The following is a 19,777-nucleotide window of genomic DNA, read 5'->3' on the forward strand; positions in this document are numbered from 1 at the left end:
ATTTTAAAAGCACATGGTGGATCTGTCCATCACTGGCCATTTTTAAATCAATGACTGAAAAGATCTGCTCTTGGAATTATTTTGGGGGAGTTCTGTGACCTGGGTTGTACAGGCAATTGGACTAGCTCAATCACAATGTCTCTTCTGGCCATGAAATCTATGAACTTATTCACTGTAACTTTCTGCCTGTTTTTCTTAGTCTTTGCTAATGAGTTATTTCCTCCCATGGTTAATATGGCCATAGCTTTCTGTCTTTAGGCGGTTGATCTTCCAAAATGCTGCCAGTGCTGACTGCAGACAGAGGCTGCTTCAGGGCTGCCACCCCCGTGGACAGGGTCTGCTGCCGACCCATGCTGCTGCCCCTGTATCAGAGCCAGCAGTGAAGGGCAGAGGGGAGCTGAGTTAAAACTGTTTCCCCTCGTGGACTGGCTCCCTGATGGCACTCCGCACTGCTGCCTCTGATACAGAGGCAGCTGTGTAGAGTGGCAGGGGAGCTCTGCAGGAGTGGGGCCAAATTACACTGGCTGCCAGCCCCACTCCCAGGGATTATAGAATAATTGACTAATGGCTAAGAATTCATGCGGTTAGTTGACTATTCAATTAACCAATAGCTAGCATCCCTACTATACTAGGGCATCAGTTACTAAAATATACTATGGCTTTCTTCTTTTTCACTTCTTTAATAACATAGGTCAGCTCAACTATCAAGCAGCCTCCCCAGATGAAGGAGCCTTGGTAACAGCAGCCAGAAACTTTGGATTTGCTTTTCTTTCACGAACACAGAATACTATTACTATAAGTGAGTTGGGGATTGAAAGAACGTATGATGTTCTTGCTATCTTGGACTTCAACAGTGATAGAAAACGAATGTCTGTTATTGGTAAGCTGATCTTAAAAAAAAAAAAAAAAATTTTTTTTTTTTTTGTTTAGAGATGCCTAAAGAAAAACTCTCTAGATCAGTAAAATGGAGGTTCTCATACTACGCTATTAGTGTTCTTTGGCTAAATGGTTGATTATATGATGGTGGCTACTCTGTATTCCCAGCTGCAAAATAGCTTTAAATGAAACTGAAATACACAGAAGACTTTTCTAACCTTTCCCCTTCAGATTTACGTGATTGTTGTAGTGCTGTCAAGGATGTTTTTTCCTTTGTCAATGTGCTTCACCCAATTTTGAATGGAAGTGGAGGTGGTCTGTGAATGGCTATTGGTGTGCCCACTGGGAAATCTCTGTATTAAAGTGGTCCAGCCTAAGAACAGTTTGAGAACCCCTATAATGATATAAAATGTTTTAAAAGAGATTTATATACATTTTTTTCACTAATATATATTGAAGGGGTCAGTGTTTCTTATAAATTTAGTAAACGGGCACTATCTAGTTTTGCATGCTGAGGTGTTATCTCACTTACTAGTAATGAACAGGTTTTTTAATTTTGATTTTAGAATCTTTCCCAACCCCTAAGTATAAAGTCATTAAAACAATTTCAACATTGGGCAATCAGATGATATCAAATTCAGGTTAGTTAGTTTAATTGTGATTGGAGGCAAACTGCAATGTATCTTCACTCTGCCTCTCTTCTGTTCTGGTGGGCAAATTGTGTATTGATGGTTTATGAAAATGGTCTGAGAAACACAGTTCATATACATTTCAGTGCCTTGTTCATTTGCAGCAGGGCTGCAGGAGAAGATAATGTGTTTGTGAACCAAAGTTAAGCTGTTGAATTACATCAGTGAGCTTTTTCTACTATATGAGAGAAATTTGAGTCATTCTAATTTTAGGCGTACTAGCCTTGAATGTATCCTACTGTTTTAAGAAGTTGTATGTTGGTTGCTCCCCCTCCCCTTTGTTTTTTAACCTTCATTTTTCTTTTTCAGGTTATCTAATTTTTTTAAAATCCTATTACCAGAAATCTGATTACATAACAGTGAGGCACAAAAGTCAGATCAGAAATTTATCCTTTATTACATATATCCTTGGTTTTTTTATTTTGTTTGGCTTTGATTTTTGCCCTTTTCTGATTTTAGTAAGAGAACCAGATGGAAACGTCAGACTTTATTGTAAAGGAGCTGATACAGTAATATATGAACGTTTGCATCCAGTAAATCCTCAGAGACAGACTACACTGGAAGCACTAGATGTAAGTTTTGCTTTTTTAAATGGATAAAATTAAGCTATATACATCTACCTACAACTGCATTGACTTGATTTATTTCTACTTTGCTAAATAATTATGAAAAATATAGCTCCATAGTACTCTTAAGAACAAAAAAAGAGCTGAAAAGCATCTAAAACAACCTGTCTTGCTGGTACTAGATGTTATGATTTCAAACGTCAGAATGGGATTCCTCTCATCCCCCTTTTTTTGGTATGGAATTGAATCTTTAATGTTTTCTTTGTTCATATTGACATTAGATTTTCATTATTTGAGAAACTTGCATATCACTTTGGACTTTCCTATTGCATTCTATTTTACTTGTATTTTGCAGCTTACTGATAAATTGATAAATTGGATTTATTGTTGTGCAATTTTTCCAAATGGCTGCAGAATCTTCTACTTAACACCAGAAGTGAATGGTTAGAAATCTTGCAGGCTGCAACTAATCTTGGGATATTATACAATGTCTAATTTTAATCATAAAGGCTACGTATAATAGCAACCAGTGACTGAGTTCTTTCAGATTCCCTACTCATACTACATCTTTTCAACTTCAATTTTAAGCTAATATTGAAATCTGTGCAGCTTATTTCTTTTTTCCCCCCAATAGACTTTTGCAAACGAGACCCTAAGGACATTATGCCTCTGCTACAAGGACATCAGTCATAGAGAATATGAAGCATGGAATAAAAAGTTCATGGAAGCTAGTGTAGCTACAAATAACCGTGATGAAGCCCTGGATAAAGTATATGAAGAAATAGAAAAAAACCTTATTGTAAGCTATTGTAAAATGTGTGTTTATTCTTGTCTAAGTTGTAGCAGACCACTGTGGAATCAGAATAGCCCGTTCTTATGAGTACATTTGTTAGTATAATTTTAATTAAGATTTAGTGAGACTACTGAACCTCAATTCTAGAGAGTTTCAGGGAACGAAGAAAGATCAGTGGTGTGTGTGTGTGTGTGTGTGTGTGTGTGTGTGCAGGAGCAGGGGTTGGTTAGCATTCACTGTACTTTTTTCTATTTCAAAAAACATTACTAAATTCTTTGTAGGCAGTAACACTAGTTCAATAAACAAGTTATGTTTTAAAAAGCTTAGATTTTAAAATGTGGTAGATAAACCAGTAACTGCATTACAAGTACTTTGCAAAAGGAAAATTTTCCTATAGCTGTTCTAAGGTCATTTCCTCCTTGTAGCTCTGAAATACTTCTAGTATTAACTTTATCTCCACTGTGTGTGATGTAACTGGTTAGTATGGTATGGGGTTTATTTTCCTTCCTTTGAAGGATTGAGTATTGGTTAATGTGCCTGATGAGGTGGGGGGAAAGGGGAGGCTTAAGGAGGAGTGGAGGGAGGAAGAGGTAAGATTAGATACATCTCTCAGATAACTCTAATTCAAGATCACTTCATGAGAAGTGAGAGTAAAAATAGCAAATAGCATTTAAAAAACAAAAGCCTCTCATCACAATCAGTGTGAAGATATTTTAAAAAGAAACCCAGTACCCTGGAACAAATTGGACTTTATTGCATTTGCAAATGTTATTAACTTTAAAAGAGTTAGTTGTTCTGGAGTAACTAGAGAGCAGAACTTGGCCATCAGAAGGATAAGAAGAAAAAGTTAATTGTTAAAACGATCTGGTCAGCTCTGAATTCTAGGATCACCATGCTTTTAACTGGATTTCCTATTTGAGCCTGCAATATGTGTATAATTGCTTTTTTTAAAACATGACTGTAGATCAGAGTGTTGGCATACCATCTAAGTCATGCCACACAGCTTTTAACAGTATTGTTGTGGAAATCTTTCTTACAGTAAATTTTTCTATACTTAAGAAGTCTTGGACATAGTTTCCTTGGAACTTTTTGCTGCAAACAAACTTCACAATTATGACTATAAATGGGATCCACTTAAAGAGTAAACTTCATACTGGCAGCTTGTTTTACTCAACACCATCTATTACTCTCTTTTTACTAATATCAACCAGTGTTAATCATTCTTAAACCGCTAACAAGGTGGTAAAGGTAGTGGATTGCATAGTCCAAGACTTCATGGTGGCCCATATTTATTTGTGAGTTCAGTAAAACATTATTTAACACAATGGGGAACATGTCTTTAAAACTTAAAATTCAGTATCTGAACCGGAGGATTTATTATGTAGTTGTAACTACTTGTAAACAAATCCTATATGAAACTGGGAAGGGTTTCAATATACAGGCAGTCCCCGAGTTTACGTGGACCCGACTTATGTCGGATCCGCAGTTACGAACGGGGCCCTCTCCCTGGTCTCCAGCAGACCAGGGAGAGGAAGCAAAGCGGAGGAGCACGCGGGCAGCGGACAGCCCAGACGCACGTCTGGGCTGTCCGCTGCCCGCGTGTTCCGCCACTTTGCTCCCCGTCCTTCTGGTCTGCAGACCAGGGGGACGGGGAGCAAAGCAGAGCAAAGCCGCGGAGCACGCGGGCAGCAGGACAGCCACGGCGCGTCTGGGCTGTCCCGCTGCCCCCGTGCTCCGCGGCTTTGCTCCAGACGCCTGTGGTACAGCAGCTGGGGCGCTGCCGGTTGGTCCTGTAGCGCCGCTCTGGGCGCTACTGGACCAACCCGGCAGCACCCTAGCTTCTCTGCCCCAGGCGTCCTGATTCAGCCACTGCTGGTCAGTTTCAGCAGCGGCTGAATCAGGACGCCTGGGGCAGAGCAGCTGGGGTGCTGCTGGGTTGGTCCAGTAGCGCCGAGGAGCGGCGGCGCTACTGGACCAACCCAGCAGCACCCCAGCTGCTCTGCCCCAGGCATCCCCAAGTCAGCCACTGCTGAAACTGACCAGTGGCTGACTGCAGGAAGTCCCTGCCCCGGGCTTCCTGGAATCAGCCGCTGATCAGTTTCAGCAGCAGCTGACTTGGGGATGCCTGGGGTTCTTAAGTTGAATCTGTATGTAAGTCAGAACTGGCATCCAGATTCAGCCGCTGTTGAAACTGATCAGTTTCAGCAGCGGCTGAATCTGGATGCCAGTTCCGACTTACATACAGATTCAACTTAAGAACAAACCTACAGTCCCTATCTTGTACGTAACCCGGGGACTGCCTGTATGGGTGAAAACGTTTCTTGTGGTGTCCTACATGATGATGATGATGATAATTCAAATTATCTAGTTCTATAATGATGGTGTTCATTATTTTCATATTACCTAGGAGCCTACCTCATGCATAGCGCCTCTTTGTCCAGGTGCTGTACAGAGAACAAAAAGATGGTTTCTGCCCCAATGTGCCTACAGCCCAAATATAAGACAAGAGACAATTGTATATTCTTCTGTATTTAAGTAGCTTCATTGCATACTACAAACTCAACTGTTTTCTTTTAGGATTTTGTCTTATTAAATGCTTGTGTTTTCAATAATTTCCAGCTCTTGGGTGCTACAGCTATTGAAGACAAATTACAGGATGGTGTTCCAGAAACAATTTCCAAACTTGCAAAGTCAGACATTAAAATCTGGGTGCTTACTGGTGATAAAAAAGGTATATTTACATTACTATAAATCTAGTGTAACCCACACTCCTCCTGGATGTGGTGTACAGTCCTTCCTAGTGGCACAAAGACAACTTAGAGAGAATGAGTCTGCTGTACAGCCTTTGCTACCAGTCAGTTGACTTTTAGTTCATGCGGTAGAGGCTCAGACACTAAGCTCCAGAGATCCCAGGTTTGATTCTTCCTGTACATGACCAGGGTCTGCTGGTATTACACTAGCAGAAACATGAGACCTAATGGTTCAAAGTGGAAGATAGACAGCACCTGGGGGACTTAAGCTACCCAGGCATCTGTTGGGAAAATAGCATAGCAGGGCACAGATTATCCAACAACTTGTTGGACTGTATTAGAGACCATTTTTTATTTCAGAAGATCAGGGGAGGCTCTTCCAGATCAGATTTTGACAAATAGAGAGGAACTGGTTGAGAATTTGAATATGGAAGGCAGCGTGGGTGAAAGTGATCATGAAATGCTAGAGTTCATGATTCTAAGGAAGAGTAAGAGGGATAGAACAAAATAAACACTGGTCCAGAGAAGAGAAACAAAAATTATTAAAGATCTAGAAAACTTGACCGATGACGAAAAATTGAAAAAAAAAAAAAGTGGTTTTGTTTACTCTGGAAAGAGAAGACTTAGAGGGAACATGATAGCAGTTTTCAACTATCTAAAAGGTTGTTACAAGGAGGAGGAAGAACAATTATTATTCTTAAAATCTGAAGATAGGATAAGAAGCAATGGGTTTAAATTGCAGCAAGGGAGATTTAGGTTGGACTTTTGGAAAAACTTCCTAACTGTCAGGGTAGTTAATCTCTGGAATAAATTGCCCAGGTTGTGGAGTCTACATTGTTGGAAATTTTCAAGAGCAGATTAGAAATACATCTGCCAGGGATGGTCTATATGGTGCTTAAGCTTGCCATGAATACAGGGGACTGGATTTGATGACATCTTGAGTTTCCTTCTAGCTCTTTGATTCTGTGATAAATTCAGACTCGACTGTACTGAGAACTGTGAAATATCTAGCCATAAAGTAACTTTTGCATTAGATACAACTGCACTTTCTTATCAGTTTAAGTTAAGCCATTATTTAACATTTTTGTATTTATGTACCTACTTTAGTGTTTAATGAGGAACCTGCCAATTTACTTGTTCAGTTTATTTTTCTGCTTTGAAATTTTATCTTAAAATGTCTTTGACAAATAAGAGTCTTGAGACAAGATGGGTTTTCTTTGTACATATGTTGGTCCATTATCCTACATACGGCTAATTATTATTCACTATCTATAATAATTCATTAATTAATCTAATTATAGTATGACCTTTGTTACAGAAACTGCTGAAAACATTGGATTTTCTTGTGAACTTTTAACAGATGAAACCACTATCTGCTATGGAGAGGATATCAGGTAAATTATAAGAATACTACTTTTCTTTGTGAAGGAGTTCAAAATCTTAAATTTTAAATTTTTCCAAGTAACCACACTGTTCCTGTAGCTTTCTTTATCTGGCTGTCTCCTTTGACTCCTCCTGTATTAGTGCTTACAGTGCAACTGAGATGCAGGGTATGTCTACTCTAAGAGCTGCAGGTGTGATTCCCTTGCTTTTGTATGCAGAGCTACACTATCTCCCATCCAGTTAGTGTGAGTTCAAATAGCCACAATAGTATGGATAGCATCAGTGGAGGCGCAGCCGAACCATGCAAAATACCTTCATCCAAGTTATCAGTATGCCTTCCTTCATCAAGCTAGTGCAAGAATGTGTACAGGACCAAGGAGAATCACACCCCTAGTTTGTAGTAGAGATGTAGCTATGGTGGTCGCCAACATTCAGTTAGGCTGTGGTTTGTTGATTTTTTGTGTTTCTATATGGAACTGCGGTTTACCAAGTGTCGCCTAATACAAAGATTCCTATTATCACTTGGAGGATTGATGGGTTCTAGCCCCAAGATCATGCCCAGTTAAATTATTACCAATACTCTATAGTTGGGAAGCCCAATGTGCACAGGCACAACACTCACAGAACTCGTTTATATTTACAAATAAATAATTTATTTACACATTTTACCATAATACAGAAAGTATATTTGGACATCCATACTTACACCATTTCTTGCAGAATGACTTGAAATGTTAGCCAGTCTCTTCCTCGTCACTGTTGCCTTCCTCATCTTCACCAGTGGCCTTCATTCTGGCTGCTTCCAAGGTCTGCACCTCAATCTTTGCTGCCCTGGGATGCAAATTGTATAATACGTTATACAGACATTACCATGTATAATCCATATTCAGTAGGGGATTCGCCCTTGTTCCTTATTAGTGTGTCTCCCCTTACCAGTGCTGAGGTGTACTTTTCTTATAGGTTAGTATGTTTATGATTTCACCCCATCATCACATACATCAGTTTACTGCCAAGGCACATTTGTGGTCAGATGTTCCCTACAGAAGTTGGTGTCAGCTCATGTTCTGTGGTCAGTTGATGTCATATACACAACACTCCCCCTTACATCCTACTTCCAGTTCCTCATAACTTCTGAAATACTTCTGTGCATCTATGCAAAAGTTCATAGGCCTCAAGCCTCATGCTAACCGCTAAAGCCAATATTTTACAGGATACAAACCTGTAGGTTTCTTCCATTACTACTGAATATAATAGAGCAGAATATAATGAAAAGCAGGGATTATAATAGGGGTAAACTGGCCCAATGGGCTACACGAGGTAACCTACTCAGGAAGAAACATGCCTTTTGAAGAACAGTGGAGGTAACAGGCCAACCAATGCTGGCCTTACAAACTAGATGCCACCACAATAACTAATTACAGTTCAGCACCTTGCAAAAGCATTTAATTAAGTTAGGACAAGTGATGCCTATATAGCACTTTTCAACCTGAAAGATCCTAGCATACTTTACAGACTTTAGAAGCTATCTGTAGTTTAGTCAGGCAGTAGCTTTATCCACTACTATAATACAGTATGGAAGTATAGCAACTGTTTCACAGAAATAGCAACAGAATACGTTTTACAGCAGAAATTGAAGATATTTTCCCTAAACAGATTTACAGGAATGGGGAAAATTTAAGATATCAAATTATAATTGCCTAGTTGGAATTTGTCTAGAACAGTGAAACAGACTTTTGTGTTTTTTTTAAAAAAAAAAAGAGCTGTGCAATTTTTAATAACCACAAGTGGCCAGGATTTTCTCATTTCATTTCATTTAAAAGACATTATCAGTATCAAGGCAATACAATTTACTTGTTTTGTGCAGGGGTGGGTGATAATTTTTAAGGGGGGGGTGGCACTCAAAGATTTTGGTAAGTGGTCAAGGGCTGCACTTTTCCATGGAGTGGTTGAGGCTCTGGGACAGAGGTTGGATGCAGAAGGGAGCTTGAGGTAGGGGACTGGGGTGTAGGACGTGTGGGGCCTTAGGTGGTGTTTGGGTAAAGGAGGGAGCTGTGACCTGGGGCAGGGGATTAGGGTGCAGGATCCAAGAGGGGTTTGGGTGCAGGAGAAGATTCTGGTTTTGGGGAGGGATGTAGAAGGGGGTGCATGGTCTGCGAGGAAGTTGTGACCTGGAGGAGAGGGATGGGGGTGGGGGCTGCAGAGGGTTTAGGTGGTGACCTGGGCCAGGAGAGGGTGATAACCTGTGGCAGGGAATTGGGCGAAGTAGGGGCTGGATGCCAGAGGCAGGCTTTTCCCAGGCGAGGCTTACTTTTAGGCGGTGTGATGGTTCCCCCCCCATGTTTTATGAAATTGACTTATGAATACAAATATGTATAACTCAAAGATGCTTTGGACAAAATATCTCATGTCACCTATCAATTTTAATATCATAATCTGCTGGATTTCTATATATTATTTTGGTGTATGTATCATTCTTGTATGGAAAGTTAGAAATATGGGGCATAAAATGGTTTATGGTTTATGAAAGCCATCGGGGTGCTTCCCTCAATGTCTGGTGACAATCTGTAAGTCCTTTAAGCCCAAGCTGTGGTTGTTCTTAGGAAGTCATGTGACCAACCCAACTGGTAGGGTCTGATCAGGTAATTTTCTATCAAACTAGCTATGCATTTTCCTTTATTTTAAATTTGTAGTTTATTTTGCTCTGTCTGTTTTCACTTGCAAACACTTAAATTCTACTGTTTGCACTTAACAAAATCACTTTTATTTATTATCAAGCCCAGTGTAAATAATTGTTACTTGGGGGAGCAATTATGTATACATCCTCCTTTCATTGTTAAAGCGGGCTTACCTGAATGATTTATTTGGAGTTCTAATCCTATTTGGGAGGTGGGTTCCCTGGATGTTGAGCCTGAAACTGCATTCTCCTCAGACCTGAAGGCATTCAGTGTCTACACTGATTCTCATGGGGAGGAAGGGTGGTAATCTCAATTGTAGGCCTTGGCTGTGGAAGACCAGGAGTTCCCGTCCAGCAGGACAGGGTGCTGAGAAGCCCCAGAGAGCAAAGAGGCAAGTGTCAATGGCTCTGTCGGCACACCCGAAAGTAACCCTCAAGGGGTCTTCTGTGACCATCCCCCTTGACAGGTGGCTCCCAGCCAGCAGCCTCACAGGACCCTGATGCATACTCCCTGCCTACTGCAGTCCCAGGCTATTCAAAATGGCTGGTTGCTCCCTTCTCTGAGAGGGCGGGGGAAGGGAGAAGCTTCATACCCCCACCTCCCAGAAAAATCAGTCTGCTCCCATTGGCCAGTCTCCAAGCTGAGAGATTTTGCAAGGGGGGAGAAGGGTGCAGTGTGCAAAGCATCTCCCTCCCATGAGCACCTGGTGCAGAGAACCACAGGGAGCAACTAGACAGTTAAAGCGGTGTGGGGCTGCTCTGAAGCAGCTGGCTGCTATGTGCCTGAGGGTCCTGGCGAGGTGGTCTTGGGCCAGATCCGGCCCATAGGCCATATCTTGCACATCCCTGTATTAGGACTTTGGAGCAATGCTGACTCAAAATGCCACCAACTGGGTTGTTAACCACTTCTTACAGCATGTGCTGTGAGCCTTTCTTGCAGATCTCCCATCCAAATACTGACCAAATCAGACTCAGCTTAGTTTGAATTCTACATTTAGGTTTCCCATTGATAGGGTCCTCTATAATAGTAACTCTAATAGTCAGATAGTTTTTATTGGTTTTAGATGACATACAGTAAAGGTCTGCATTAATTTTCCAGTGCTCTTCTTCAAACAAGGTTGGAAAACCAGAATAACGGAGCGGGATCAACTATAAACCCCTCTAAAAGAACGAATGAGCCATTCTTTCAATCTGGTAGAAATCGTGCTTTAATAATCACTGGTTCCTGGCTGGTACGTGTAACGCAGACTCTTCTGTTTCTTCAATTGGGGGAGTTTTCCAGGATTCATAACATGTCAAGGATGATAATAATAATGTAAATTGGAATCCTGTTTCCTGTTGTTAAGAACTCCATTCACTTGATTGCTACCCTGAAGCACTAGATGAAAGAGATTTAACCTCTGTGTCTCAAGTTTCCTCCATCTATAAAAATGTCAAACTATAAAACTGGTCTTTGAAGTCTGTCCATGGAAAACATGTAATAGATAAAGTAATAAAATCTCTCATAATTTATCAACATTAACCATCAAAGCAAAAAAGATTCTCCCATCAACAGAACAATCTAACATTAGAATGAGTCTTAACATGATACTCTGAAAGTCTAGTGCTAAAGAAGAATCAGAAAGATGCAAAATTAGATCTTTCAAGCCTCATTGGGTTCTGAACAGACAGCAATCATTACCTTGTGGTAGAAATAGAGAGTATGTCTGAGAGCAAAAGTGTGAACCAAATGTCAGAAATAAGAGAAAGCAAGCTCATATGACACCTTGTACTCTGATGTGATGTTTTTTAGAGTTCAGAAATCACAGAAGGACTTTCAGCAAAGTGATCTGGTTGGCAATCCAAGTACTAGTGAGAGTCCTATTGGTAGAATTCTATACAAACCAGAAGGGGAGGAGAATGAGGAAAAAATAATAAATCTAGAACTATTCATCTTAGAAGTGCCTATTAATCTATGTGTAAATGTGTATCTCAACTGGAGAACATAAATCAAATCTCAAATATTATTATATTTGCAATGATGAGCTTCATTGTTTTGCTAATATTAGGCTTCGGAGATAATTCAGAATTTTTAATAGTTTTACCAGTACAAATCACTGCATTTGACAATGTTCAGGGGGATCAAGCTTTCCACTTTTATTTTTCAAAAAACAAAATACCCCAAACTAATAGCGACCTTCAAAAATGAATTAGCTGAAGATAGAGAAAGGATTTTTTCCAGAAATATCACCATAAAATAAGTTGTACTAAAACTTACAGTATTCACTGTTCCTCTTTCTTCAGGGAAGTTTCATTGGTGTAGTATTAAAAAAGTGCACGTAATGTAGCTGAGATTCAAGGTGTTTCAGACTTTAAATATGTTATAAGAGTAATCCTTAGAACATGCTCTCTTTAAATAGTGAAGATGGGACTATAATTATTTGGTCTTTGATTATACAGAATGAAATCCTTTTAGAGAAGAAAAAGAAGAAGAAGAAACTTCCAAAACTGAAATTTCCCAGAACAGAAGAAGAGAGAGAAAAGCAAATTCAGAGTAAAAGGCAAGCTGAAGCTAACAAAGAGCAGCAACAAAGAAACTTTGTAGATTTAGCATGCGAGTGCAGTGCAGTGATCTGCTGTCGTGTAACTCCCAAACAGAAGGCCATGGTAGTGGAGCTGGTGAAGAAATACAAGAAAGCTATAACTTTGGCTATTGGGGATGGTGCCAATGATGTAAATATGATCAAAAGTAAGTCATCTGTAAAACTTTACTGGCTGTTTTGGTTTTGAAGGTTTTGCATTGCTTTATTAGAAAGTATTATTTTCACCAAGTTCAGTCTTTTTAACAGATGAAGCAGCTATTGAGATATATTTTAGAAAAGAAGTTATTTTGTTGTTCATGTTGAAATGGCCCATAACTATTTTCTGTGCACTCTCCCTTTGAAAGGGAAGGAAACTCTTGGTGAAATGTTAACAACTTTCACAAGTACATTTTTTTTTTATTGCATCAATTCCTGAAGATTTATTCTGAAAGTTAACGGCCCTCAAATATCGCTGTGCAACTTCTGTGTAGACAATAGGGACTGAACAGGTAACAGAGGGTGGAATTTTGTCTTGCTGCTAGAATACAGGCACTAAATATGCTGAAGCACTAGTTAGGCAGTATTTTGACTGGCACTGTATAAACATCCAAGGAAACAATTTTGATTGTGAGAGATAATTGAGTCCAGTTCATTCTGTTAGCCTTGTTGGCTTTGCATGGCTAATATGAGTCAAATGCAGGCAAAAATGTACTTTTGCTATCATCGTTCAGATATGGCTCTGAATGTACCAGGAAAGACCTGTTAAGTTGCTATTTTTCCAGAGGAACTATGCTTTAATATTTTGTAGTCACTTATTACTTTGTTCCTCATCCAACCTTGACCTTAGCAAACTTTCATATACCATCCCTTTCTCCGAAGTAGTCTCTGTTGATACACACTCAAAATAATCCCATTTTGATTTCTATAAAATGTGACAAAATGACATATTTAACAGCTTTTGCTTTTTGCCCTACCGATGGGCAGATGGGGTGTATGTTTCCTTATCTGTTGTGGCGTTGTCCTTCTTTCATGCTACCCATGTGCCTGGAATTCCCTTTATGACTGTCTGTTAGCCAACACCACCTTCAGTCCTTTCTCAAACCAAATTTTCTTAATCAAGTACTTAAATGATACCCTGTTACTCACTTTTAGAAATATTAAAAGCAATTTGATTTCATTTGCTACCTTCGAGATACACTCATTAGCCTCCAAAGTCATATGGGCTTCTCCTTTGTACTTTCCGTTCCCTTCCTTTCCCTGTTGTATCCCCCCATTTGTTCATGTCTTAAAGCAAATCTGCACTACCACGCTACATTGGTGCGTCTGCACTGATGCAGCTGTGCCGCTGTCGCACATCTGGTGAAGGGCTTATCTGCACAAACATTTAATTTGCAGCGAGCTGAGGTGTGACTTAGAACTAGTCCACTTGGAACACTTGGAACTAGTCCTCCTGGTTAAAGTGCATTAATGAACTGTTAATGCATGTCAGCAGGGTACAAGTGCATTAGTCTGTAGCAGGCTAATGCAGGTTACTCTAGCTTGTCGTGAACTAATTGTTCATGTAGCCCTAGATGAAGGCGGAAGGTTTGCCCTTTGAGGTGCAAGTCCTTAATGAAGGTTTCACTGTAAATAAAAAACAATTTGGACCAGGAGAAATTTACAATAGAGTGGGAATTGTTCAATGATTGTATAAGCTGGGGTGTTAGTGTACATCTTCATTTGTTGAATAGTATATCTTCTTTTAATAAAATCTTGCTTGTTCTATGTGGGACTTTTTCTTTAATTTAGCTGCCCATATTGGTGTTGGAATTAGTGGACAAGAAGGCATGCAAGCAGTCATGTCAAGTGACTATTCTTTTGGACAATTCAGATACCTGCAAAGATTATTATTAGTTCATGGCCGATGGTCCTATATAAGGATGTGCAAGTTCCTACGATATTTCTTCTACAAAAACTTTGCATTTACGCTAGTACACTTCTGGTACTCATTCTTCAATGGCTATTCTGCCCAGGTAAGAGAAACGCCTTTCTAATATGAACTAGAAAAACTTACTTTTTGGACAGAACAAAATAATGGAGACCAAATTATTAAATAGTGGTGATGGTGATGATGAGGTAATTTAAGTGGACAGCATTAAAAGGAAGCAACCTTTGAAGGTTCACACTGGGGCCTTTCATATCATTGTAGTGGAATTCATTCTTACCTTGTTCCTCATGCCTGGGAAAGATACTAATCTCCAGCTATAATACTATTGGTATTTTAATCTTTGCTAATTTAACTTTTTTTTATCAATATGCTTTTATCATGTGTGCAGATAAAATAAGGATATAGTAGATAATAAGACTTCCATGTGCAGTTGGGTATTACAGCATAAATCTTGAAATCAATAACATGACTGAATTATGAACATTGTTTCTCTCCCACCACCTCATCTAGTAATCTCTCAGTTTGTTTATTTGCACAATACCCTATCTCCACTGCCCTTTTTGGAAGACCTGCGAGGGTACACTAGCTGCAGCACAACTTGGGCTTTGCAAGTTTTTTCTAATGAGATACTCAGTAGTTTTTGTCCGAGACTTTAGATAATTTTGGTTCTAAATTTCTAAACAATAAATAGGTTGGAAACATATGCTCTTAGTCAGAACTGTAAAAAAGGTGTTACTGTGTATCAAAATGGAAGGTAATGGAATGCTCCAATCATCTCTTCTCTTTTTCAGTACCATTACTTAAACATTATATATGCCTGAGGGGCAGTGAGATTAAAATAAAAAAATTCTATCCGGAGTTGTCACCTGAAACAAGTACATTTTTTGAGTTTAGCAGAAATCACACAGTTGAAAGCGCAAATACAAGAGTACTATTTGCACTAATTTGTGTTCCACTAATACTGTAGATCAATGCCTCCCAACCTTTTTACTCAGACGGACCCCTTTTCAATCCATTAAAATTTCATGTACCCCCCAAACGATCCACTTTTGCTAGCCCAGCTAAAACCTTCCTGCCACTCTAAGGGTATGTCTACACTACCACCCTAGTTCGAACTAGGGTGGTTAATGTAGGCAAACGAAGTTGCAAATGAAGCCCGGGATTTGAATTTCCCGGGCTTCATTTGCATCTTGCCGGTGCGCTGCCATTTTTAAATCCCCGCTAGTTCGGACTCCATGCCCGCAGCTACACGCGGCACAGAGTAGGTAGTTCAGATTAGGCTTCCTATTCCGAACTACCGTTACTCCTCGTTATGCTAAAGACTCAGGTTTCAAATCCTTCCAGACCCTACCACAGGTGTTTCCCCTACAGTGATGTGGATTTCAGCTACCTCCACTGCTTCTGAGACTCTGTGATTGTTTGAAAATTCAAGGTCTATATCAGGTTTAAAAGCATATCTGCTATTGCCCCAGAGCGTAAGGACGTAGAGTATGCTGGTGTGGAGCCCTGGAAACAGCTGACTGAAGTCTCCTATCCACAGTGCACGGGTGTGCACATGTCTTATGGGCGTGCGCTGCACCCATAATGGCAAAAGATCTTGAAGAACTCACATTACTGAGTTACCTCTTAGTTTTCATGCAGAAGTTCTGAGGAATAAAAATAAATATTGCAACAACAAAAAACTAGTTAAAAAAATTATTTGGAGCTTGTCAAAAAAAATTTTTCATTAAAATATTTCCCCACAGAAAACATTAATGGGAACATGTCTATTTTGACCACAGCTATGGGGATTTAAAAAAATAAATAAAAAAGGGCAAAACATTGTTCCCCAATCCAAATGCTTTGTTTTGATTTCCTCCCAATTTTATATTAAATTCAAGGCTGAATTTGCAACTAAATGTTTTGATAAGTCCAAAATCAAATTTAAGGACAATCCAAGCTCTGCTCCACCCCTTCGCCAAGGCCCTGCCCACTCCACCTCTCTCTTTCTCTCTCTCCCCTAACTCACTTACTTACATCTGGCTGGGGCTGAGGAGTGGGCTACAAGAGGAAGTGGGGGGTGCAGGCTCTGTGAGCAAATTTGGCTGCAGGAGGGGGCTCCAGGCTGGGGCAGAGTGTTGGATGAGGTGAGGGGTATGGGCTCTGGAAGGGAGTTTGGGTGCAGGCTCAGGGCTGGCACAGGGAGTAGGAGTGCAGGCTGTGGCTGGCAGGTGCTTACCACCAGTGGCTCCCAGTCAGTAGTTCAGTGGGGCTCAGGTAAACTGTCTCTGCCTGGCCCTACATTGCATCTGGAAACTGCTGGCTAGCTGAGTGCAGGCACATCCCTAAGTGCAGCCCCTGGGAAGGGAAGTGAGGAGAGGGTCTTCATGTGCTACACTGTGGCCCTCATCCACAAGTGCCAATGGGAGATGCTTGGACAATACTGGAGACTGCAGCATGGAGCTGCAGCACAGACACATGCTTGCATTCAGTCCACCAGCTGGTTCTGGGAGCAATGTGGGGCCAACTAGGCAGAGACAACTGGCAGAGGCTCAAGGATCTAACAGGGGATCGTGATCAACCGGTTGGTGGCAACTGCCCTAAAGGCCTGGTGGATTAATGCACGATAACTTCAGACCCACAAAGCCTAGTAACTAAATCATCTTCCTTTTGTATTCTTATTTAGATTAGATTGTTTCTGAATTAACTTTTAAAGTGAAATAATGTAACTAAATATAAAATAATATCTAATTGATATTTATTTTTTTATTGCAGACTGCTTACGAAGATTGGTTTATCACACTTTACAATGTGCTATATTCCAGTCTTCCAGTTCTTCTGGTTGGCTTGCTTGACCAGGTATAGTACTATGCTATTAAGAAAAATTACTAAATGAATTTTCGAAGCAATTGTTAAACAAAAAGCTCAGAATAAACATAGATGAAGTGACTTGATTTCTAATCTCTGACACCGTTAGATTGCTAGATATCCTAAGCATAGGAGGACAATATGGAGTGACCGGCTAGAATAGACAAAGCTGATCAACCTCAGATATGTTCAATATTGAATTTGTAGGTCTTAGCAGACAGTTTTTCTCCATGAAACTAATGGAAAATGTTGTGGGCTTCTTTTCATTAATAGCTAGAAATACCTGAGCATAACAATTGCTGTGACTGTTTGTTCAGTCACTTTCTAGAGGGCATTCTCTATTAATCTCACTGGTGGGATTAACTCATAACTTCATTGAAAGGAATCCGTCTCTATACGTACAGACTAGAATTGGATGGCAGTAGTGTTAAAATGCCACCAGTTCTCTTCACTATGGTCTGATTCAGCAAAACACTTCAGCACCTTTTCCAACTGACTTCATCAGAACTGAAGTACTGTACATGGTTAATCATATATTGAAGTACTTTACTGAATCGGGGTCAATATGCATGTAGGGGTACTTTACCATGGAGTCGTAGATTAGGAAGTATATCTGCATTACTTATCAATGATTATAGTATGAAAAAGTATTTCTATTTTTAAGACTATTTTCAATGGGAATAAATTTGCCAATATGTTTTATGCTGAAAATTTCAATCCAATTAGTATTTTATTTTTAATCTGAATGGACCTAAAATTTTAGTTTGGATTTTTTGCTTAATTTTTCCAAATTGGGTTTGCCTGTAGATTTTGCATGCATAGAAATACGATGCATTTAAGCAGAAAAGAAATGTCAATGTATTAATGCAGTATGTATATATTAGAGATTTACAAAAGGCCAGGAAATTGAATTGCATTTCCCACAGAAATGCTAGCACCACCTCTTTGCGTTCAGATATATTATTGTAGACTCTTCCCATTACGCTGGGTAGTGTTGCACACTATGATGGAAATATTTAAAAATAGGAGTGAATGGAAGATATAGAAACAACATCATCATTTGAGTGTTGAAGAAAAAAATTACTGTCAGCTATTTATAATGAATACATATAAAGGCTAGGTTATTGTGCCTTTTTATTTCTTTCCTTTCTATAGCAATACACTGCTTTTCTTGAATCGCCCTCTCCATTTTCAAACTATTTATACATACAGTGTGCATACATGTATGCATATATGAATTCAAGTTATGTATTTGGTTAAACTTCTGTTTTTAATCACTTTGAGGGCTAATGTGGAGGCAATTTGTTACCTTGTCTTGCTTAGCTCCTCTTTTCCTCTCACCCTAAAGCTCAGTGTTTATGAATCTTCTTGCATCAAGTGCTTCAGACTCTATTGTAGCAATTCTAATTGCAGTAATTTTTCTTTTATCAAGGATGTGAGTGACAAACTTAGTCTTCGGTTCCCTGGCTTGTATGTATCTGGACAGAGAGACTTGCTTTTTAATTACAAGAAATTCTTTGTAAGTTTAATACATGGAATTATAACATCATTGATTATTTTCTTCATACCGTATGGAGCTTATCTTCAAACCATGGGGCAAGATGGAGAGGCACCTTCAGACTACCAATCATTTGCTGTCACTGCTGCCTCTTCTCTCGTAGTTGCCGTCAATTTTCAGGCAAGTACATTTATCTTCATGATCTCTCTTGTTGCTCTGAAAGCATATTTTTGTGAGAATAATTACATAATTATTATTTATTTTAAATCTTTCTACATATTGATAAACTTTTGCCTGGTTACTATCTTCCCCTGTAGTCTATTCACAGAATATTCTATATTGTGTTAGAACTAAATAATAAATAGTGTGACCAAGTGTCTATAGAACACATAGTTCGCAGAATATTCAATTACATTCTTCTGATTTCTGAATCATAAATTAATTGTGACTTATCTGGTTTACTTTTAGATGGGTTTGGATACCTCTTACTGGACTTTTGTTAATGCTTTCTCAATATTTGGGAGTATTGCACTTTACTTTGGTATCATGTTTGACCTTCATAGTGCTGGAATACATGTTCTCTTCCCAGCTAGCTTTCAGTTTACAGGTCAGTGTTTTGATTTGTTTCACTATTCTGGTATTCTATCTCTTATGTAAGTAGAGTAAATATAGTACCCAAATGTCAGCTTATCAGATATGATTCGATTCCCAGCACCAGTAAGCGGAGGTGAATGTTAACTCTCTTCAGAAAAACATTGTCTAGTTCATGGGGTCAGCTTTTGTGACTTAATCAAAATTGTTTGTTGAAATAGCTGACTCTTAAGGAATTTGTGATTTGAATTATGTGATCAGTGAAATCATTCCTCATTAATTATTTTATCATAAAAAATAGAGAACAGTTAAATCTGTGTTGTGCACTGTAGGGTGTTGCACACAAAGGAGCAAAGTACAAAGTGATTCACAACACAGAGTAAAGGGAAAACTGATCCCACACTGAAGGCTACTCTGTGGCTGCCAGGTTACTTCTGCACACCAGTGGGCGTAAGGCTCAAAAGTAAATGCATAGCTAAGTTGGAAACTGTTACAGTTGTATCACATTTCATGACATTTGATGTTTCCTGTAACTTCAGCTATAATTTTAAAAAGATTCCTATTTTCAAGCACATTTTTCTAGGCTACTTTCTTGTGAAAAACCTGGAAAATGTTACTCGAC

At 39.4% G+C, this 19,777-nt stretch overlaps 1 protein-coding gene across 1 annotated transcript in view; it reads left to right on the forward strand.

Moving 5' to 3' along the window:
* The window catches only part of ATP8B1 (ATPase phospholipid transporting 8B1), a 128,138-nt gene that overhangs the window by 99,746 nt on the left and 8,615 nt on the right, over window positions 1-19,777 (forward strand). The window contains exons 16-26 of the mRNA XM_006116564.4: window positions 692-880; window positions 2,025-2,137; window positions 2,766-2,930; window positions 5,544-5,655; window positions 6,993-7,068; window positions 10,831-10,963; window positions 12,171-12,459; window positions 14,081-14,304; window positions 16,974-17,057; window positions 18,499-18,744; window positions 19,033-19,171. Coding sequence (XP_006116626.1) covers window positions 692-880; window positions 2,025-2,137; window positions 2,766-2,930; window positions 5,544-5,655; window positions 6,993-7,068; window positions 10,831-10,963; window positions 12,171-12,459; window positions 14,081-14,304; window positions 16,974-17,057; window positions 18,499-18,744; window positions 19,033-19,171 — 1,770 coding nt within the window. The remainder of the gene's footprint in view (window positions 1-691; window positions 881-2,024; window positions 2,138-2,765; window positions 2,931-5,543; window positions 5,656-6,992; window positions 7,069-10,830; window positions 10,964-12,170; window positions 12,460-14,080; window positions 14,305-16,973; window positions 17,058-18,498; window positions 18,745-19,032; window positions 19,172-19,777) is intronic.

Source organism: Pelodiscus sinensis, chromosome 6 (genome assembly GCF_049634645.1).
Source record: "Pelodiscus sinensis isolate JC-2024 chromosome 6, ASM4963464v1, whole genome shotgun sequence".
Taxonomy (NCBI): Eukaryota; Metazoa; Chordata; order Testudines; family Trionychidae; genus Pelodiscus; species Pelodiscus sinensis.